The following is a 20,499-nucleotide window of genomic DNA, read 5'->3' on the forward strand; positions in this document are numbered from 1 at the left end:
TACTTATAAACTCCTTGGAGGCAGAAATCATATTTCTCCATCTATTATACTCCCATGCAACCAGGAGAGGGCCTCCCACAAAACTTGAGGCTCTATAAATGTTTCATAAGCTGTTCCGTCTGCTTAGGGCTGGAATGGAAGATAAACCAAGGCTGCTGTTCTCAAGGAATGACTCACACATGGTAAACCGTCTTAGGGAACTGCAACACAGTGTGCTGTAATAAAGGTGTGTACAGAATACTTGAGCTCACGAAAAATGGGGAGGTTGCCAAGAGCTCTTTACAGAAAGGTGACATTTTAGTCTAAGGACAGATAAGAACTCACCATGCATAAAAGCAGCAGACAAGGAAAACACAGTGTGCGGTCCAATGTCTAAAGCACAGAGCAGGTGCAGGAAGTGGTGGACGGCAATGAAACTGGGCCAGTTTTTAAGGGTCTTGTGTTCTGTACCAAAGAATTGGATTTTACCCTCTAGACAAGTAGTTTTCCAAAGCAGGAGGGCGCTCACTCAAGAGCATATGCCAAATGAATATACATATGTATATGTATGACTGAAACGCGATGCTGTACACCAGAAAGTGACATAGCATTGTAAACTGACTATACTTCAATTTTAAAAAATACTTTAAAAAAACCAACATAAGGAACATATGTATAATACTTTAACGGGGAAAAGAAGAAAATTTTTTTCCAGATTTATTGAGATACTGACATATAACATGTCAGTTTAAGGTGTACAATGTGATGATTTAACACATGTATATATTGCGAAATGATTCCATAATAAGGTGAGTTAACACCTCCGTCCCCTCACATAATTGCATGTCTGTGTGCGTAGTGATAACATTTAAGATTGACTCTCTTAACTTTCAAGTGTATAAAAGAATATTGTTAATTATAGTCACGATGCTGTACACTATATCCCCAGAACTTATTTATCTTATAACTGGGAGTTTGTACCCTCTGACTGACATCTTTCTTGTTCCCCTCACCCCACTCCCAGCCCTTGGCAATCATCATTCTAATCTATTTCTGAGTTCAGCTTTTTTAGACTTTGCATATAAGTGAGAACATACAGTATTTGTCTTTCTCTCTCTGACCTATCTCACTTAGCATAATGTCCTCAAGGTCCATCTATATTGTCCCAAGAGACAAGACTTTCCTTTTTAATACTGAATCATTTTCCATCACATTTTCTTTATCCACTCATCTGTTGACAGACACTGAGGTTGCTTCCACGTCTCGGCTATTGTGGACAGTGCTGCAGTGAACATGGAGGTGCAGATCTCTTTGAGAACCTGGTTCCATTTCCTTCAGATATACGCCCAGAAGTGGGGTTGCTGGATCGTATGGTAGTTCTATTTCTAATTTTTTGAGGAAACACCATAAAGTTTTCCATAGTGGCTGTAACAATTTGCATTCCCACCAACAGTGCACAAGGGTTCCCTTTTCTCCACATCCTCCCCAACACTTGTTATCACTTGTCTTTTTGATGATAGCCTTTCTAACAGGTGTGAGGAGGTATCTCATTCTGGTTTTGATTTGCATTTCCCTGATGATTAGTGATGTTGAGCATCTCTTCTCATGCACCTGTTTGCCCATTTATATGTTTTCTTTGGAAAAGAGGTCTATTCAAGTCCTTCATCCATTTTTTAATCAGATTGTTTATTTTTGTGCTATTGAGCTGTATCAGTCCCTTACATTTTGGATATTAATTCCTTATAAGAGAGATGGTTTGCAAATATTTTCTTCCATTCTGTAGGCTGCCTTTTCATTTTGCTGATTTTTTTTTTTTGCTATGCAGAAGCTCTTTAGTTTGATGTAACTCCATTTATTTATTTTTTATTTTGTTATCTGTGCTTTGGTGTCATATCCCAAAAAATCACTTCCATGACCAATGTCAAGGAGTTTTCTTCTAAAGGATTTTAAAGTTTCAGGTCTTACATTTAAGTCTTTAATGCATTCTGAGATAATTTTTGTCAATAATGTAAAATAGAGTCCAATTTCATTCTCCGGCATGTGGTTATCGAGTTTTCCCAACACCAGTTACTGAAGAGGCTATCATTGCCCTACTGAGTATTATTGGCACCCTTGTCAAATATTAGTTGACCTTATATAAGTGTGGGTTTATTTCTGGGCTCTCAATTCTGTTCCATTGGTCTATGTCTCTATGATTATGCCAGTACCATACTGTTTTCATTACTACAGCTTTGTAATATAGTTTGAAATCAGGAATTGTGATGCATGAAAAGAAGTATTGCAAGAAAAATACATTAAAGAGAAACCTTAGATTTATTGGAAATATTCTTACCAATCCTATCTTTTTAAAATATTATAATGTTCCTCCTCAAATAATTACATTAGGTCATTGCTTTAGTTAGGCTGATCTGTGTAGTACTTAAAGATTTAGTGTTTCTCTTTTGCAAAAATCTGAGCAAATATTTTGACTAATACTCTGCATAAATTACAAAGATATTTTGAGGAAAAAAAAGATCAGTGGAATTTAACTGACAGAATTCTATGAGAATTCCAAATGGTGAAAGGTTACTTCACATATAATAATGTGATACAATTTAAAGAAAATAGTTACTAAACCCTAGAGATTCAAAACCAGAAAATGACAAAGAATTTTGAAATTAATCCAAAGAAATTAACTCTCAGATGATTATCTGTCGTTTGGCCAAAAGTTAATAAATTAATTAATTAAAACATCAAATAAAATATCTCAATATGTATTATATCTCAATAATCATTATAATTTGTGATTTTACTTATTTATTTTAGAGGAAAAGCTGGGATAAAGAAAGGAGGATTTTATGAGGCCACATTCTTCATCCAAAAATTCCTTTACCAATTTTATTATTAGTCAATTTAGTAGTTCAAATATTTATCTCTCCATTCAGTTTGTTACTCCCTAGATATTCCTGCCTATTTGAAATTCTCACCTGGTAGCCTCACCAAGGCCAACATGACAAGCACGGTGAAAGAACCAAGGTCAGGAAATTCTCAGCTCACAAAGATAAATGAGACTTAGTACCTGTTCCTAGGACAGCAACAGTCACAAAAGGGAACTGAAACAGCTGCACAGCCGACTACTAACTACATGATTCCAGATCGAATGTCACCTGTATTTTAAAAGAAGTAGAATGAAAATCAGAAGGGACTTCCTAAGATGGGTAAGCTCATTTTCCAAAACAAACTTAACAAAACAATAACAGCGAACCAATATTGAGACTTACTATCCATCATGTACCATGACTAAATGCATTATCTTATTTATTTCTCACAACAACTCAATGAGTTGTTTAAAAAAAAGTTGTTTCTATTATTATCTTCATTTTTCAGAGGAAGAAAACACCTAGTCTTTTGAAGTAGACACTGCTCAGGAGACATTCTTTTCCTATCCAAAGACAGGATTGGGGGTGGAAACAACCTCTCACATGGTTTACCACTCTGCTGTCCAAAATGGTAACCCAAGGCACATGTGGTTATTAAACACTCAAAATGTGACTTTTTTTTTTTGTAGTTTAAATCATTATTTTGTAAAATTGGCACTATGCTCTATAATTGGAGAATTACCTTTTTTAAACTTATCAAACTATCATGGATATCCTTTCATGTGAATATGAATGGATCTACCTCCTTCCATAGTATGTATGTAGCACCTTTAATTTAACTATATATATATTTTTTTCAGTTTTCAGTTTTATTAGGTAGAATTGTTATAATTTGACTGCACATATACAACATATTGCATGTAAATACATATACACAATATACTGCACACTTTAAAAATTTACATATATGTACCGTTCATTGTTCTAAGAACGTTTAGAGCTTTAGCTTTTAAAACTTATATAGTTATCAAAGGAAAAAAGCCAACCACAAAATAAGAATCAATTCAAAAAAATACATACACCCCCGCTATTGACAGCAACATTCTTTATAAATGTCAAGACATGGAAGTATCCTAAGTGCACATAAATAGACAAAAGGATAAAGAAGATGTAGCATATATATGTAATGAAAAAATGTGGCTGGTCTTAATGAAGATGTGCTGTAAGTGTAAAATACACACCAGATTTCAAAGAAAAAGAACGTAACAGATCTCATTAAGAGTTTTATATTGATTAGATGTTGAATTGGTAAAATTTTTGATATACTGGGTTAAATAATGTATACTATAAAATCAATTCCATCTCTTTTGTTTTTTAAATGTTAAATGTGGCTATTAGAAAATTTAAAATTGCATATGTGGCTTGCCTTATATTTCTACTGAACAGCACTGGTTTAGAGTCGATAAAGGAAGGAATTACCAACCAAAACATAAATAACATCAACAACAATACTTTATGGTAGTGAGCCATGAGGAATTAAATGCCAGACAGAAGGAAGAATAAAGTGTTATTTTAACACTTAAATGAAAAAAATCCCAAGGGGAAGGGTATATAGTTCAGTGGTAGAGCACGTGTTTAGCATGCAGGAGGTCCTGGGTTCCATCCCCAGTACCGCCATTAAATAAATAAATAAATAAATAAACCTAATTATCTCCCACCCCTCCCCCAAATAAAAACAAGATCTTCATTAAAAAAAAATCTGCTTAGGAAGATTATAAAACAAACAAAAAAACCCAAAAGTACCTCCTCTGGGCCTAGAATCAATGACAACATAGCAACAAGAAGCACACCCAGCACACATCTTGGTTTCTAATGTCATTTACCTTGGACAAATGCAGGCACAGAGATGGTACAGGATAAGCCTGGGCATCTTGCAACACCAGGAAGTATGGCAGTGCTCAGAAAACACAAAATACTGACTACTACATATAAAATAGATAAACAAGTTTCTGCTGTATAGCACAGGGAACTATATTCACTCTCTTGTAGTAACCTATAATGAAAAAGAATATGAAAATGAATATATGTATGTACATGTATGACTGTAACATCATGCTGTACCCAGAAATGGACACAACGTTGTAAACTGACTATACTTAAATTGAAAAAAACAAAACAAAACACAATGGGGCATATGAAAGGGACACAGGAATCGGGGGAGGGTATAGTTCAGTGGTAAAGCATGTGTAAGCATGAGGTCCTGGGTTCAATCCCCAGTACCTCCATTTAAAATAAACAAATAAACCTAATTACCTGCCTCCCCTATAAAAAAAAAGCCTGAGGGAGGAAAAAAAGGGACAGAGAAGCCAACTGAAGAGCTCCCAATAACCAAAGGTGGAACAATTTGAGCAATAAAACAAATGTGTTAGGTTATAACCCAAAGTATAAAATAAATAGCCATGAGTCCATACTAATATAAATAAATGATTGAATGAATAAATGAATAGGGGCGAACAGACACATTTCCCATATAAAGAATGATGCGGATACAAACAATTCTGCACAGGGAGGGTATAGCTCAGTGGTAGAGTGAATGCCTAGCATGCACAGCGTCCTGGGTTCCATCCCCAATACCTCCACTCAAAACAAATAAATAAATAACTTAATTACCTTCCCCTCCCCCCAAAATAAATAAATAAAAATATGAAACTGTAAAATAAATAATTCTGCTCCTCAAAGAGATGGAGCATAAGGTCCTAACCCTTAAGTAGAGTCTGCACATAATGACTTCCTTCCAGAGAGAAAAGAATGGAAAGAATGGGAAGGGAGGGGGAAAATGAGCAACTTTCCAGGAGGAAAAACCTGACAAACATGACCACAGGCCAGAGAAGCCCAAGGAGACACAATGACTTAAACATAATGTGACATCCTGGATGGAATTCTAGGACGTTAGGTAAAAACTGAAGAAAACTGAATATAAAGTATGAACTTCAGGGCAGGAGAGTACAGCTTAGTGATAGAATGCACAGGGTCCTGGGTTCAATCCCCAATACCACCATTAAAAAATAAATAAATAAATAAACCTAATTACCTGCCCCCACAAAAAGGTGTTAATCAGTTAATAATAATCTTTGGGAGTTCAAGAGTTGCAGATACTGACTGGTATATATAAAATACATAAACAAGTTTATACTGTATAGCACAGGGAAATATAGTCAATATCTTGTAGTAGCTCCCAGTGAAAAAGAATATGAAAATGAATATATATATTCATGTATGACTGAAGCAATGTGTTGTACACCAGAAACTGACACAACATTGTAAACTGACTATACGTCAATAAAAAAAAAATCTATCAATATTAGCTAATTAGCTGTGACCAATGTACTATACTAATGTAAGTTCTTAATGGGTCAAAGAAGGCGAAGGGTATGGGAAAATTCTCTGGACTATCTCTACAACTTTTCTATAAACTTACAACTTTTAAAATAAAAAGTGTGTTTTGTTTATTTTTCTGTTTTTTGTTTTTAAAAAGGACCCCCTCTGGTTTGAAATCTTTCAAGTAGGTCGGGATCTTTATTCCCAGGTTCAAGTCCTCTCCTAGCCTTTCTATTCAGTGTGTTCACCTCTGAGCTTCTTAACAATACAGAATCTCAGGCCCAACCAAGGTGTACTAGTCAGGGTCCACCAGAGAAACAGAGAAACAGAACCAATAGGTGGCAAGTGTGTATGTGTAAGAACAATTATTAAAAGGAACTGCAGTGGGGAGGATATAGTACAGAGGTAGAGGGCATATTTAGTTAGCATGCATGAGATCCTGGGTTCAATTCCCAGTACCTTCATTTAAAAAAAAATAAGTAAGTAAATAAATCTAATTGCCTCCCTCGTCCAAAAAAGAATTGCAGTTCATGCAATTATACAATTATGAAGGCTGACAAGTCCAAATCTGCAGTATGGGTGGGCAGCCTAGAGACCCATGGTGGAAATGAAGTCTGAAGGCAGTCAGCTAGAGAACTCTCCCTTGCTCAGAGGGTAGATCTCAGTTCTATTCAGGCCCTGGATTAACTGAACAAGGTCTACCCACACTACAGAGGCCAGTCTGCTCTACCCAGAGTTCACCAATTGAAATGTTAACCTCATCCAAAAACATCCTCCAAATTGACATATAACTATCACAAATACTGCGTTAACCACTTATACGTGGAATCTAAAGAAAAAAACAAATGATTAGAATAAAACGGGGGCGGAGGGACAAGAGAGGGCCAGGGGGTCAAGAGGTACAAACTATGTATAAAATAAGGCACAAGGTATATTGTACAACACAGGGAATATAGGCAGTACATTATAACAACTTCAAATGGAGTATAATCTATAAAAATTTTTAAACACTATGTTGTATACCTGAAACTAATATATTGTAAACCGACTACACTCAATTTTAAAAAAAATCAATGTAATTTACCTTATCAATAAATTAAAAATAAAAACCATATGGTGATTAAAAAATTTTTTTTAATTAACTGTCACACCACACCTGAAAAAGCTGAATTTGCACTTTAAAAGGAACTGCCTGGTGATTTCCAGCATTCAAGTTTAAGTGGAAACTTCAAGACTCCTGAAGGGCCAGAATCCTCCTCTAAGAGTTTAAAATCTGCATGATAATTTCAGTAACTCAGAAACAAGGCTTGATTCGTTTTAGCTTTAACCGATAACCTTCCTAGTATTCACCGGTCTGAAGGTTAGCGATGCCTTCAGATACCGCCACCCTTCCCGTTGGACAAGGTGACCCTCACCAAGATCGAACTGATGACTTGTGAGTCCCCCCAGTTACAGTGAGCCCCCAGGGGCATCTACCATTTCATCTCCAGGCCTTTACGACGCAGATAATCCGCCTATCTAGTCTGTGATCCTTAGAGATCTGCCCACCCCATCCCGCAAGGCATGGAGCCATCTTCTCCGTCCTCCACCTCAGGGTCAGCAAATGCTGGAGAGCCTGCCCAAACTAGACCTGTGGAGAAGAAACACGTACATCACACGATTCCACAGGGGGAACGTCCTCCACCTCAGGGTCAGCAAATGCTGGAGAGCCTGCCCAAACTAGACCTGTGGAGAAGAAACACGTACATCACACGATTCCACAGGGGGAAACCACATGAAAATGCTGATATTGGGTTACTCTGCCCTACAAAACCGGCAGTTTCATAGGACTCAGCAATATGTTCCTATCGACTGTTTTTCCTCCTCAAAAGACTAAAGTTAAAAAAAGAAAAAAGCTACTCTAGGGACAAGATTCTGTCACGGGTAGTCCGGGCCAGGGTTGCTAATACACACGGCAATTTACTACAGTAACTGAGCGCCTAGGAACACCATCCATTCCAAGTTCGATCCACGCCCTCCCCTTACTTAGACGCGATGGAAGCCCCCGCCGCGCGTCTCAAGGTTCTCGGTCACCCCCGCTCCCAGAGGGGCAGCCTCTGAGCTTTACAAGGGAGCGCAAGGGAGGGAACACGGTTGTCAAGTTCACCGGCGACCAGGCAAGGCTTCGAACCAGCGGGCCAGCTACGTAGGCGCCCTACGCGCCGCGGGAGCCGGGACCCTTGACCTCCACCGTCCCCTCTAACCCTTCGCGGAGACGCCCGAGCCCAAGATGGCGACGGGAGCGGAGTCGGAGTCTGAGGGGCGGGGCCTACAGGGGCGGCGCCGGCGGGGCGGAGTCTGAGCAGCCGTCCCTGGGCGGGGCCGCGTGACGCTACGTGGCCGCGGGGCGGTGCCAGCGGCCCTGCTCCGCCCGGCCTGCTCGGCCCGGGGGCTTCGGCTGTCGGGCCGGAGCTCTCTTTTTGGCGGGTCGGTCCCGCGGCTCCTCGGGGACATCATGAAGTCCCCGGTTGGAGACCTGGCCCCGACCGACGGCGAGGAGGGCTCAGACCGCAAGCCGCTCCTGCAGCGCGCTCCGCGGGCGGAAGCCGGTGAGCAGCGGCGCGAACGGTGGCTTTCGGGCGGGTGGCGGTCGCAGGGTAGGGGTGGGCAGAGCTGCTTAGGTGCGAAGGGACTCGAGGACTGGAAGCCCATTCAGGGTCCCCTCAGCCTCGCCTGCTCGGGTGCCTCGGGACCCGCTCTGGGGTCCAGGGGGCGGGCGGGACCGTGAGGCCTGGTGTGGCCGGGTGGACGCTCAGACGGGACCTCGGCAGGTGCAGCCCGGAGTCCTTGGCAGGTGCAGCCCCTGGGACTCCGGCAGGTGTAGCCCCCGAGGCCCAGCAGGTGCAGCCACGGGGCCCGGCAGATGCAGCCCGCGGGCCCAGGCGGGGAGCTGCTGGGCGCTGCCAGCCCTGGGCCCCCGGCGGTTTTCGGTAGTATGGAGCGGGAGACCCTGTGGAAGGGCCGACTCGGGGGGAAACCTGCGGCTGAAGGGTAGAGGGCGGGGCGGAGCCATAGTCCTTCCCTCCCGGTCGCTGCCCGGTTGCTGTCACAGCTGCTCGTCCTCCAGCATGTGACCTGGTCGCCAGCTCCCTGGGCGTGGAAGGGAGACAGAAGCGGTCTGAGGTTAAGGTTTGTGAGTATGCGGAGGGAAATTATTGGATAACCCAGCGAATACCTTGAAATTGTGCAGTAAGATATTAAAAGTACTGCACACATTTTTTTCCATCGTAGAATAGCTGTCTACGATTACGTCGTAGCAGTCTACAATTAAAGTTAGGAAATAGTTTGGTTATCCTCAGGATGGGATCTCTGTAGCTGTCTAAGGTAATTTGCCCAAGTCTTGCAACAAATAGAAAAGGAGGTACTTACAACGCATCTTCCTAGAATTTGGGGAAATTAAAATATTGCTGTCTGATCCTTTTGTGATGGAACTTTTTAAAAAGAAATTAGAACCAAAGAATAAATCACTTTGCATGCATTCTATAGTTTCAAAGATGTGTACATGAGAAACAGAGTTGAATTAGAAATTTGACTTTTCCTGACCAAAACCAGTATAGTCCTGTTATCTTTTAAATTTGTTTTTTAATATTACAGTGGTGGTGGTGGTGGTGGCAACATTATAGCTCCATATGGCAGCTGGGAGCTTATTTTTGTGGATCTCACTGTAAACACTGTACCATGGTGACGTTTTATCTGGAAGTCAGATTTAGTTCCATAAACTGACCTTTTCCTGTGACATGTGTGTTAGACTTCATAGCCATCTTCTGTAAAGTAACCTAGTGTAGAAATACAGAAACAAATACCGTAAGAAAGACTAGAAATTACTATATTCTGTTGCAATTAGGGAAAAATACATAAATATAATCAAATTTTAGCTTAAATGTTAAACATCATTAGTTGTCAGAAAAGTGCAGATTAAAACTGCAGTGAGCCATTACAAACTTACTAGAATGGCTAAAATTTAAAAGGCTGAAGATGCCAAATGTTGGCAAACATATGGAGTAACTAGAACTCTCATATTTTGCTCATGAGAGTGTGAAATGGTACAACTTCTTTGGAAAACTGGCAATTTACATTATAGGTAAACATATATTACCATAATACCACAATGTTTATAGCAGCTTTATTCATAATAGTGAAAAAAAATGAACTGGAAACAACTTATCCATCAGTTCATCAGCAGGTGAATGGATAAACAAATTGTAGTGTATCTACACATAGTCAGTGATAAAAAGAAACTGCTGGGGGTGGAGGGTATACCTCAGTGGTAGAGCACATGCTTAGCAAGCAGGACGGTCTTGGGTTCAACCACCAATACCTCCATTAAAATACATACATACACACATATATACATAAACCTAATCCCCACCCCGCAAAAACCACCCACAAAACGAACAGACAAAAAAGAAACTGCTGATACACATAACAACATGGGTGAATCTCAGATACAGGCTGAGCAAAAGAAACCACCGTATTGCTGTATGATTCCATCAGAATGAAGTCCTAAACGAGTAAAACTTACCTGTAGTAACAGGAAGCAGATCAGTTGTTGCCTGGAAGCTACAGAGGGGCACTGGCTACTTTTTGGGGTGATGAGAAAGTTCTGCATCTTGATTAGGGTGCACAGATGTATACATTTGTCAAGGTTCACTGAACTGTACACTTGAAATAAGTGCATTTTATTGCAGGTACAATATACTTCAGTAAAGCAGACTGAAAAAAAAATTAACTCATTCCTTTTTAAAACAATCCCTGCCTGATTCATGGGTTGAGTGTATAGATCTTAGCCCTATTCCCTGTGATTTGAGGTGGCTGTCTTCATTGTAACCATTTCCCTTCTTAGTTTTGCTCTTTGTATACCCACTGGTGAGCAGAAGTGAAGAAAAGATGGCAGCAACACATTTTTGTTTTTTGCTATTTGAAATATGATAAAGATTTTAGAGAAGAGGAACCTATAGTTATAGGGTATTCCATTAGTGAACAATATTTTCTCTTTTTTATTGAAGTACAGTTTACAATGCTGTGTCAATTTCTGGTGTACAGCGTAATGTTTCAGTCATACATACACATACATATATTCCTTTTCATATTCTTTTTCATTGTAGGTTACTACAAGATATTGAATATAGTTCCCTGTGCTATACAGAGAAAACTTGTTTATCTATTTTATATATAGTGTTAGTATCTGCAAATCTCCAACTCCCAATGTATCCCTTCCTACGCCCTTCCCCTCAACAATATTTTAAATTAAGCTCTGTGTCTAGGGTCCTGTGGGCAGGGGAACAAGAGAGGAACACTGGGAAAAGAGATGGAAAAGACAAAAGATGGGTTATAACAGCTTTATTTATAAGAGGCACCAGGGGTTAACTCATTTGCTCTCAGTGATAATATCTACCATGTACATCTAATAGGAGAAACAAGATGACCCTTAGTTATATTTTTAATTTAAATTCTGTACGTTTATTTAGCACATTTCAGAAAGTGTGAGTGTTAAAAAAAAAAAACACTTTCTATCTAGAATTAGTTTTTTCAAGTTTTGGTTCTGAAGGAGTAAATCTTTACCAGACGTTAAAACTTCTCTTTCCGAGTGTTTGTATATGTTTTATTTATCTTTTATGTTTGTTTCTGAAACAAACCCATATGAAATTAGCTGTACCTTAGCCATGCCTGTGTGTATAGTTTTGTTTTTTAGTAGAGAAAAGCTGATAAAATGTCGGTCATAAAATTTTACAGCCGTTAAAAGGCCTTAGAGACTAACTACCATCCGGTGGGCATCATTTTATATGTAAACAACTTAGAGCCAAAGAGGTTAAGTTCCCAAAGATTGCTGTAGCCACCTTAAGACCCAGCCAGCATTCTTTTGGATTTTAGCCACATCCTCCTTCCTGGTCACAGCACTGCCATGTCTGCATTCCATTTGAGAAATTCCCATTTACAAAATGCTTCTTCACTTTTGCTGAATCCTTCACAAATTTGAAAGTTCCCCACTCCATCAGGAATAAGAGGATGTTGCTTTACATTATGTGTAGTGCTACTTATAAGAGAGCTGATTTTTATTTATTCATTTATTCATTCATTCAAATTGAAGTCTAGTCAGTTACAATACTGTGTCAATTTCTGGTGCACAGCATCATGTTTCAGTCATACATGTACATCTATATATTCCTTTTCATATTCTTCCTCATTATAGGTTACTACAAAAGACTGAATATAGCTCCCTGTGCTATACAGAAGAAACTTGTTGTTTATCTATTTTATATATAGTAACGTGTATTTGTAAATCTCAAACTCCCAATTTATCCCTTCCCACACTCTTACCCCTTTGGTAACCATAAGTTTGTCTTCTATGTCTGTGAGTCTGTTTCTGTTTTATAAATAAATTCATTTGTATGCTTTTTTAAAAAAATATTCCACATATAAGTGATACCATATGGTATTTTTTTTCTCTGTATGACTCACTTCACTTAGTACAAAAATCTCCCTGTCCATCCATGTTGCTGCAAATGGCATTATTTTATTCTCTTTTATGGCTATATATATAGACCACAACTTCTTTATCCAGTCTTCTGTCAGTGGACATTTAGGTTTCCATGTCTTGGCTATTGTAAACAGTGCTGCTGTGAACATGTAGCTTTTGAATTAGAGTTTTCTCCAGATACATGCCCAGGAATGGGATTGCTGGATCATAGGGTGTCTATTTTTAGTTTTTTTGAGGAGTCTCCATACTGTTTTCCATAATGGCTGCACCAAACTACATTCCCACCAATGGAAGAACTAATTCCAGGTCCATCCATGTTGCTGCAAATGGCATTATTTTATTCTTTTCTATGGCTGAGTAGTATTCCGTTGTATATATAGACCACAACCAAGTTTCTGTGGTGTTAAGAATGAATACCTCTCAGATGGATGGAATATGACAAAATTCTCAATCATGGGACACTGGTTAGCCTCTGAAGCATTTGCTTTACTTTGCCAGGTGGATTTAGGAGATGCCCACCATTGTGATGGGGTAAGAGTGGCTCAGTGCTGATAAACCACAGGAAGTTATAGATTTTTCTGCCTGATTTAGGGAAGAGGAAGGGAGGGGATTGGGCAAAGAGCAAAGCTTCCTTCCCACACATAAAAACTCTTCACTCCCAATAAAAACCAAACAGAAACAAAACAAACAAACAAGAACTCTTCGCTCCTTACACCTCCCACCCAGGGAAGGTTTATTAGTTTTGTATGAATGAGGTGTGGATGGAATTTCAAAGTACCAAAAATGTGCTCCTTCACATTAGGAGAAAGCAGCTTTGGGGCTCCTAAGACATTTCTTCATGTTTAAAGGCAGAACATTAAAAAAATTAAATTAGATTAGATTAAAATTAAAGGCAGAGCATGAATCTGGAGATGGGCTGTCTAGTTGCCAACCCTAGTTCCACTAACTCACTGCATGAGGTTTAGCAATTAGCTAGCCTAACCTACCCTGTGAGTCAGGGAGAATACTGCACCTGCTTCATGGGTTACTGTGAAAGTGCTTGGGCTGGGGCTTGGCACATAATGAGTGTTCCTGTCTTCCTCCTTGTCATTGGTGGAGACTTTGGACCCGGCTTTCCTCAAAGAAGCTGGCATCACAAAATAAAGGCCCATTCTTCCTGTCACACGCCATTGGAACTTGTGACTTTCTAGCTTATGAAACTCCATCCTATGCTTTCTTTCACTGTTTTTTGTTTTTTGCCTCTACTATTCTTTTGGGGGCAGGGAGGTGGTTACATTCAAGGTTCAGTTACCCAGCTCTGTGACTCACAGATAGAATTTATGTGTAAATATGGTCTCATTTGTGAGGTCTGGAGTGCTGGTAGACAGCTACCGCCTTAGGTCGTGTTGTGATCATCAGTGTTAATGTTCAAGTGACTGAGCCCGTTGTAATGGAATTTGGTGTTACTCGCGTAAATGGGGATTAATTTGGGAGCTAGGAATACATTCAGGTTTATTGGGAATTAATTACTCATAAGGCAGGGCAAGGCCAGTTAAATATTACCCTTTTAAAATAAAAAAGCAAAATGTATTTTATCCGTTTTGGATAGGAAATCTTTTTTTTTTTTTTGGCCGTATTGTTTTCCAGCAAAGTGATTCAGGTATATGTATACATACAGGAAATTTTTTAAAATGCACATCCCCTGGCCAGGGGGTTCACTAGTCCAGTGCCCACCCTCCTGTAGAGAAAGTCACCACCCTTATAGTTCAATGCCCCTGATCATGGACTTTGCACCTGCGACTGAGCCCCTCACTGCTCAGCCAGGCCCATGCCTCTCCATAGCCAGGCGCTTCCCCAGTGAAGAAAGGCCGGACATCCTCCAGTTTTCTCCAGCCTTCCCTCGCTCCGGGCGCCTCGCTGCCCTGAGCGAAGGCTGACTGCCCCTCACTGCTGTCTCAGGGCGGTGCTGTTCTGCCTTGTCATAGTTGGTGGGATCGACTCCTCCTTCCTCCACATTGATGCTTCTGGACAGTCAGCCCTCCCTGCTCTGAGCGCCATCAGGCTGGACCGCTTTCCCTCCTGGCTTTCCTCCTCCACCCGCTTCCCGGCACTCTGCTTTCTTCATCACAGGCTTTACCACCTGCCACACCAACATCTGCTACACTAACTCCTGCCTTATCTGAGCCACTTCTCATCCAGCACCACGTCTCCCCCCACAACCCTACCCCTGTTCTCAGACTCCTGCCTGTCTAGTGACTTCCTCCCCTCCTCAGTCACCTTTTGGACATTGTCCTCCCCGTGGCTGCTTTAACCACTACTAGGACCCCTCCTGCCTCACCTGTGTAACTGCTCCACTTGGACCACTCGCTTGTTTCATCTGGACCTTCCACCCACCGACCCCTCACTTCTTTATGGAAGAGTTAACACATACACAGAAGTAGAGAGAAGACCTGTCTGTTTTGTCTGTTGTCAAGAGTACTTCCTAGGTAGTATTGTGTACTTCCATCAAGAAAACACCTCTCCGCCTTTAACCCCCCCAAATATTTGTTTTGTTCTGTTTTTTTTAATTGAAGTATGGTCAGTTTACAATGTTGTTTCAATTTCTGGTGTACAGCATAATGTTTCAGTCATACGTATACATACATTTATTTCTATTCATGTTCTTTTTCATTACAGGTTACTACAAGATATTGCATATAGTTCCTTGTTCTCTACAGTAGAAACTTGTTGTTTATCTATTTTATATATAGTAGTTGGTATCTGCAAATCTTGAACTCCCAATTTATCCCTTCCCACCCGCCTACCGCCCTGGTAACCATAAGTTTGTTTTCTATGTCTGTAAGTCTGTTTCTGTTTTGTGAGTAAGTTCATTTGTGTCCTTTTTAAATTTTAATTCCACATATAAGTGATATCATACGGTATTTTTCTTTCTCTTTCTGGCTTACTTCACTTAGTATGACAATTTCCAGTTTCATCCATGTTGCTGCAAATGGCATTATTTCATTCTTTTTATGGCTGAATAGTATTCCATTGTATATATAGACCACGACTTCTTTACCCAGTCATCTGTCAGTGGACATTTAGGTTGTTTCCATGTCTTGGTTATTGTAAACAGTGCTGCTATGAACATTGAGGTGCGTGTATCTTTTTGAATTAGAATTCCCTCTGGATATATGCCCAGGAGTGGGATTGCTGGATTATAGGGTAAGTCTATTTTCAGTTTTTAAGAAATCTCCATACTGTTTTCCATAGCGGCTGCACCAAATTATATTCCCACCAACAGTGTAGAAGGGTTCCCTTTTCTCCACACCCTCTCTAGCATTTATCGTTTGTGAACTTTTTAATGATGGCCATTCTGACTGTGTGTGAGATAATAACCTTACTGTAGTTTTGATTTGCATTTCTCTGATAATTAGTGATACTGAGCATCTTTTCATGTGCTTCTTGGCCACTTGTAGTCTTCATCGAAGAATTGCTTGTTTAGGTGTTCTGCCCATTTTTGGATTGGGCTGTTTGTTTCTCTGTTATTAAGTTGTATGAGCTCTTTGTATATTCTGGAGATTAAGCTCTTGTCAGTTTCAAATATTTTCCTCCTATTCCATAGGTTGTCTTTTTGTTTAGTTTATATACAGTTTGCTTTGCTGTGCAAAAGCTTGTAAGTTTAATTTCGTCCTCAACCCCCAAATATTTGTATGTCCACTCTCCCAGACATTTTGTAGGCACTGAAAGTGTACGCAGTGAGCAACACAGGGCGAAAGCTCCTACCCTCACTGAGATTTTGTATTCTAGTGTACATTTTCCTAAACCATTAGCCTGCTCCATTTTACTTGCTTCTTGGGTCAGAATCACAGTCTAACACTTTATTTTCTTGCCAAAACTCTAAACTCCCCTGCCGTCTGCTCTGTCACCACATCCATCTCATCGCCAACCCTCTGCTGTCCCAGAGCTGGCCTCTGAGTACAGGTGAGTAGTGCTTCAAGGTCATGCACAAGGGCAGGTCGCTCCCACCAGTTCGGGGTGGGCGTCTACCCCCTCAGCAGTCCTGTATATTTCTCTGGGAACTTCACATCCCTACTCTTTACAACGGCGTCTTATTTCTTCTTTTAAATGCTGATTTCTCACTCAGAGAAATAACCTCGATCCCTAACAAATTACCTCGATTCCTAATATCCAGGAAAAGCAGCAATAACAATAGTAGCCCACAGTTATTGAAGACACATGATGTGCTAAGCACTGTTCTGAGCATTTCACACGTTCCCGCTCAGTTAATCCTTGTCACCCGTGCAGGGAAACACCTGAGCTGATACTGAGTACACAGTAAGGGCCCAATAGACGTCAGCTCTTATGTTCTGTTACTAAGCACAGCCCCCGCTGTCCCACTCAGAGTTACTGCGGAGCCACAGTCCAGCGACATCTGGTCCTCGGGCATGTCCTGCTCCTTCTGTGCTCCCCTATCTCGTTCCCACACACCTGTCCCTGCCGCCACTCCAGTTGCACCGCCGTCCTGCCTCTAACCTGCCTGGTGGCTTCCCGCCTATTGGCGAAGAGCACTGTTCTTTCTCCCAGAGGCCCTCCCTGACCCCGACACCACACCCAGCACATTCAGGTGGCTCTTTGGTCCCGTGTTACACGCCACGTATCTTGTAGCACTTAACTCGCAGTGTAACTTTCTCCAGGGTGGACAGCCCAGGAACTCACTTTTACTGACTGCCTGCAACACGGCCCTTCAGTACCTTATCCGAGCCTCACATGACCCTCCTTTTGGAGCTGAGACCCCTGATGACGAAAGCCATTAGGTCGCGTCCTCATAGCCACACACCCGTGGAAATCAGAACTGAGATGCGTTCCTGGGTCAGCTTCGATCTAAATCATTAGCCTGTGTTCCTTCAGCTACGCCCACTCCGTATTCCTGGAGTTTGTTGTGATGGGCGCTCTGTTCCTTATGCAAGCCTGGTTTTGCTTTGAACTCGATTTCGGTGTGGTGGGTGTCCAGTGGCTGTTCTCTCCTCGTCACAGAAGCATGCTCTTCTTGGCCCAGTTTCAAATATGAGCCAAGTTCAAGGACACATTTTGCTTTTTGGCCACCCTTTTTTTTAAATTGAAGTATAGTCAGTTACAATATGTCAATTTCTTTTTTTTTTCCAATTGACGTATAGTTTTGGGGTTTTTTTTAATTGAAGTATACGGCCACCCTTTCTTGACATGAAATTTTCCTGACGGATTTGTAATCAACAATAATTTTTATACAGCTAATAGCTATTTTAAAAATATTTCTTAAAACTCCATAGTTATATAATTTGTGACATCTGTGTTGGCTTTTTATTGTCTTTTTTTGGAGTGGGAGTAATTAGGCTTATTTATTTATTTTTAATGGAGGCACTGGGGATTGAACCCAAGACCTCTTGCATGCTAGGCATGAGTTCTACCACTGAGCTATACCCTCCCCCCTGTTTTTGGATTATTGATTGTGCCCCCATAAGTTACAGTTACCTGACCCATAACTTCTAGCTCAGGTTTTCAAGTAATAACAGTAGTACTCTGAAATTATTTTCCTTACCTTTCTTTAACTTCCCAAGCTTCTAGCCCCACATCTGATTCTCACAATGATGTACATCAGAGTCCAAATCAGTTATCACATGGAGAGAAAGTGATAATGCAGGAAATTAAGGTAACTCAAATAAGAATAGAACGGAGTAACAACCTTACAGCTCAGAGCAACAGAAAATGAAGTTGTCAATTCTGCCAGTAAATTTATCCCAAGTGCATCCAGTTCTCTCCATTGCCCATGCTTCGCTTTGTTTTATGTTTCTTTCTTTTTTTTGTTTTTTGGAAGAGACGGGTAATTAGATTTATTCACTTATTTATTTACTTTTAGAGGAGGCATGTAATTAGATTTATTCATTTATTTACTTTTAGAGGAGGCACTGGGGATTGAACCCAGGACCTCACACATGCTAGACATGCGCTCTACCACTTGAGCTATGCCCTCCTGCCCTACTCTATTTTAAGCCACCTTCATCTCTTACCTGGAAAGTCACACTAGTCCCGTAAGTGGTCTCCCTGTGTCTACATCCCCCAACGTGGTTCACATTTCTCCCACTTTGTGATAGCCACATGGCAACCAGAGAAGCTCTTTAAACCATAAATCACATCTTGTCACTCCTCTGCTGAAGCAGATCATGAACTTTGTAAAACAGTACCTTGGCAAAACAGATGGTAATTAAATCTGGATTTTTTTCCTGCTCCAAATGACTCAAGGGAAACACATTTTAATTGCCCAAAATTGAAAAGATTACGAGTCTTCCATCCAGACTTGTGTGTATGTTCTTGTCCAGCCCAGAGCAATGGTAAAGAAAAAGTGCTCCCCCAGAAAACATGCCTTAGGGAATTTTATTCAGTATCTTGTAGTAACCTATAATGAAAAAGAATATGAGAATGAAAATATATATGTGTATATGTGATTGAAACATTATGCTGTACACCAGAAATTGACACAACACTGTAAACTGTACTTCAATTTGAAAAACAAACAAACCACGCCTTTGCAGTTTGCAAACTGTCCTTAACTAGACGGCTGCCCGTTTGTTTGCAGCAGAGCAAATGTGTCTGGATTCAGGTAGCAGAGGCAGTGTGAATGCTTAGAAACACTGTTCCCACAGGTCTGGACCTAACTGTGGCAGTGGCGCCCTGGTTCTGATACCAGCCTTACCCCCGAAAAGGGAACCAGGAACGTCAAAGAAAAAGTCCTCTGTTAATAGGTGTAAATCTTGCACAGAGGAAAAATTGACAGCTGTTAAGTGTGTAAGTGCTTATAGAAAAGTGAGTTGGATCACAGTGTATGAATGTGCATGAAAAGACTGTTGTGCTGTAGTCAGCAGTGCTTCTGTCTGTATCAGGCAGTCCGAATCAGTACCAAGCCCTTTGTACCCTGAAAAATGTATTCTTAACACTTACCACGTATAGTTCAGTGGTAGAGCACACACTTACCTTAGCATGCACACTTAGCATGTCCTGGATTCAATCCCCAGTACCTCCATTAAGAAATAATAAGTTGGGGGAAGGGTATAGCTCAGTGACAGAGGACATGCCTAGCATGCACAAGGTCCTGGGTTCAATCCCCAGTCCCTCCATCAAAATAACTAAATAAATAAACCTAGTTATCCTCCCCAAACAACCCCACACACAAGCCCACAAACTGAATAACTAAAGTATTTTTTTAAATTGTGTTTTAAAAAATATATATTCTTAAAGAAGGCTGGAAACAAATAAAATACAAAATTAGTGCATGTTTAGCATGCTCGAGGTCCTGGGTTCAATCCCCAGTACCTGCATTAAAAAAAAATGAAAATAAACCTAATTATCTGCCCCCCCCGCCGCCAAAAAAGTATTCTTGTGTGACGTTAGGTCAAGGAAAACGCCAGGATCCCTGACTAGGGGAAAACACACACACACACACACACACACACACACACACGCGCGCGCGCGCGCGCACGTACGCACGCAATGCTAATATGTCATTGCCAAACAAAAGCTCACATGTTTTCAAATATACGCATTTAACTTGACATTAGCAATTGAAATAGACATTCATACCTTTCAACAGAAATTCATCACACACTCAAGTGTTGACCAAACTTAAAGTGTACAACCCTGGCTTAGCCACTTCCTTATTGTCAATAAGGGATCACTCATGCTTAAGTCAGCTTCTCATTCCCTCTCCAGTTCTGCAAGTCAGTGAAAGAAGAAAAACTGAGAAAATCTGTGCATCCACTTATAATTAGACTAGAA

General features: G+C 40.6%; 1 protein-coding gene and 1 long non-coding RNA gene across 4 annotated transcripts in view; one reads left to right on the plus strand and one right to left on the minus strand.

Annotated features, from left to right (window-relative positions):
* Positions 1 to 8,099, minus strand: part of LOC107033520 (uncharacterized) — a 66,168-nt gene extending 58,069 nt beyond the window's left edge. The window contains exons 1-3 of one of the 2 annotated variants that reach the window (XR_012061115.1): positions 7,867 to 8,099; positions 4,721 to 4,890; positions 3,038 to 3,125 (exon numbers count right to left, since the gene is read on the minus strand). This is a non-coding gene — a long non-coding RNA (uncharacterized lncRNA). The remainder of the gene's footprint in view (positions 1 to 3,037; positions 3,126 to 4,720; positions 4,891 to 7,866) is intronic. The other variant, XR_012061114.1, reaches the window with a different exon arrangement.
* A 506-nt stretch (positions 8,100 to 8,605) lies between these two features.
* SLC17A5 (solute carrier family 17 member 5) overlaps positions 8,606 to 20,499 on the plus strand; it is a 51,631-nt gene continuing 39,737 nt past the window's right edge. For both annotated transcript variants that reach the window (XM_006204339.3, XM_072942652.1), the window contains exon 1: positions 8,606 to 8,803. In XM_006204339.3, coding sequence (XP_006204401.1) covers positions 8,710 to 8,803 — 94 coding nt within the window. In that variant the 5' untranslated portion in view covers positions 8,606 to 8,709. The remainder of the gene's footprint in view (positions 8,804 to 20,499) is intronic.

The sequence above is a fragment of the Vicugna pacos genome, chromosome 18 (genome assembly GCF_048564905.1).
Source record: "Vicugna pacos chromosome 18, VicPac4, whole genome shotgun sequence".
NCBI classification, from domain to species: domain Eukaryota; kingdom Metazoa; phylum Chordata; class Mammalia; order Artiodactyla; family Camelidae; genus Vicugna; species Vicugna pacos.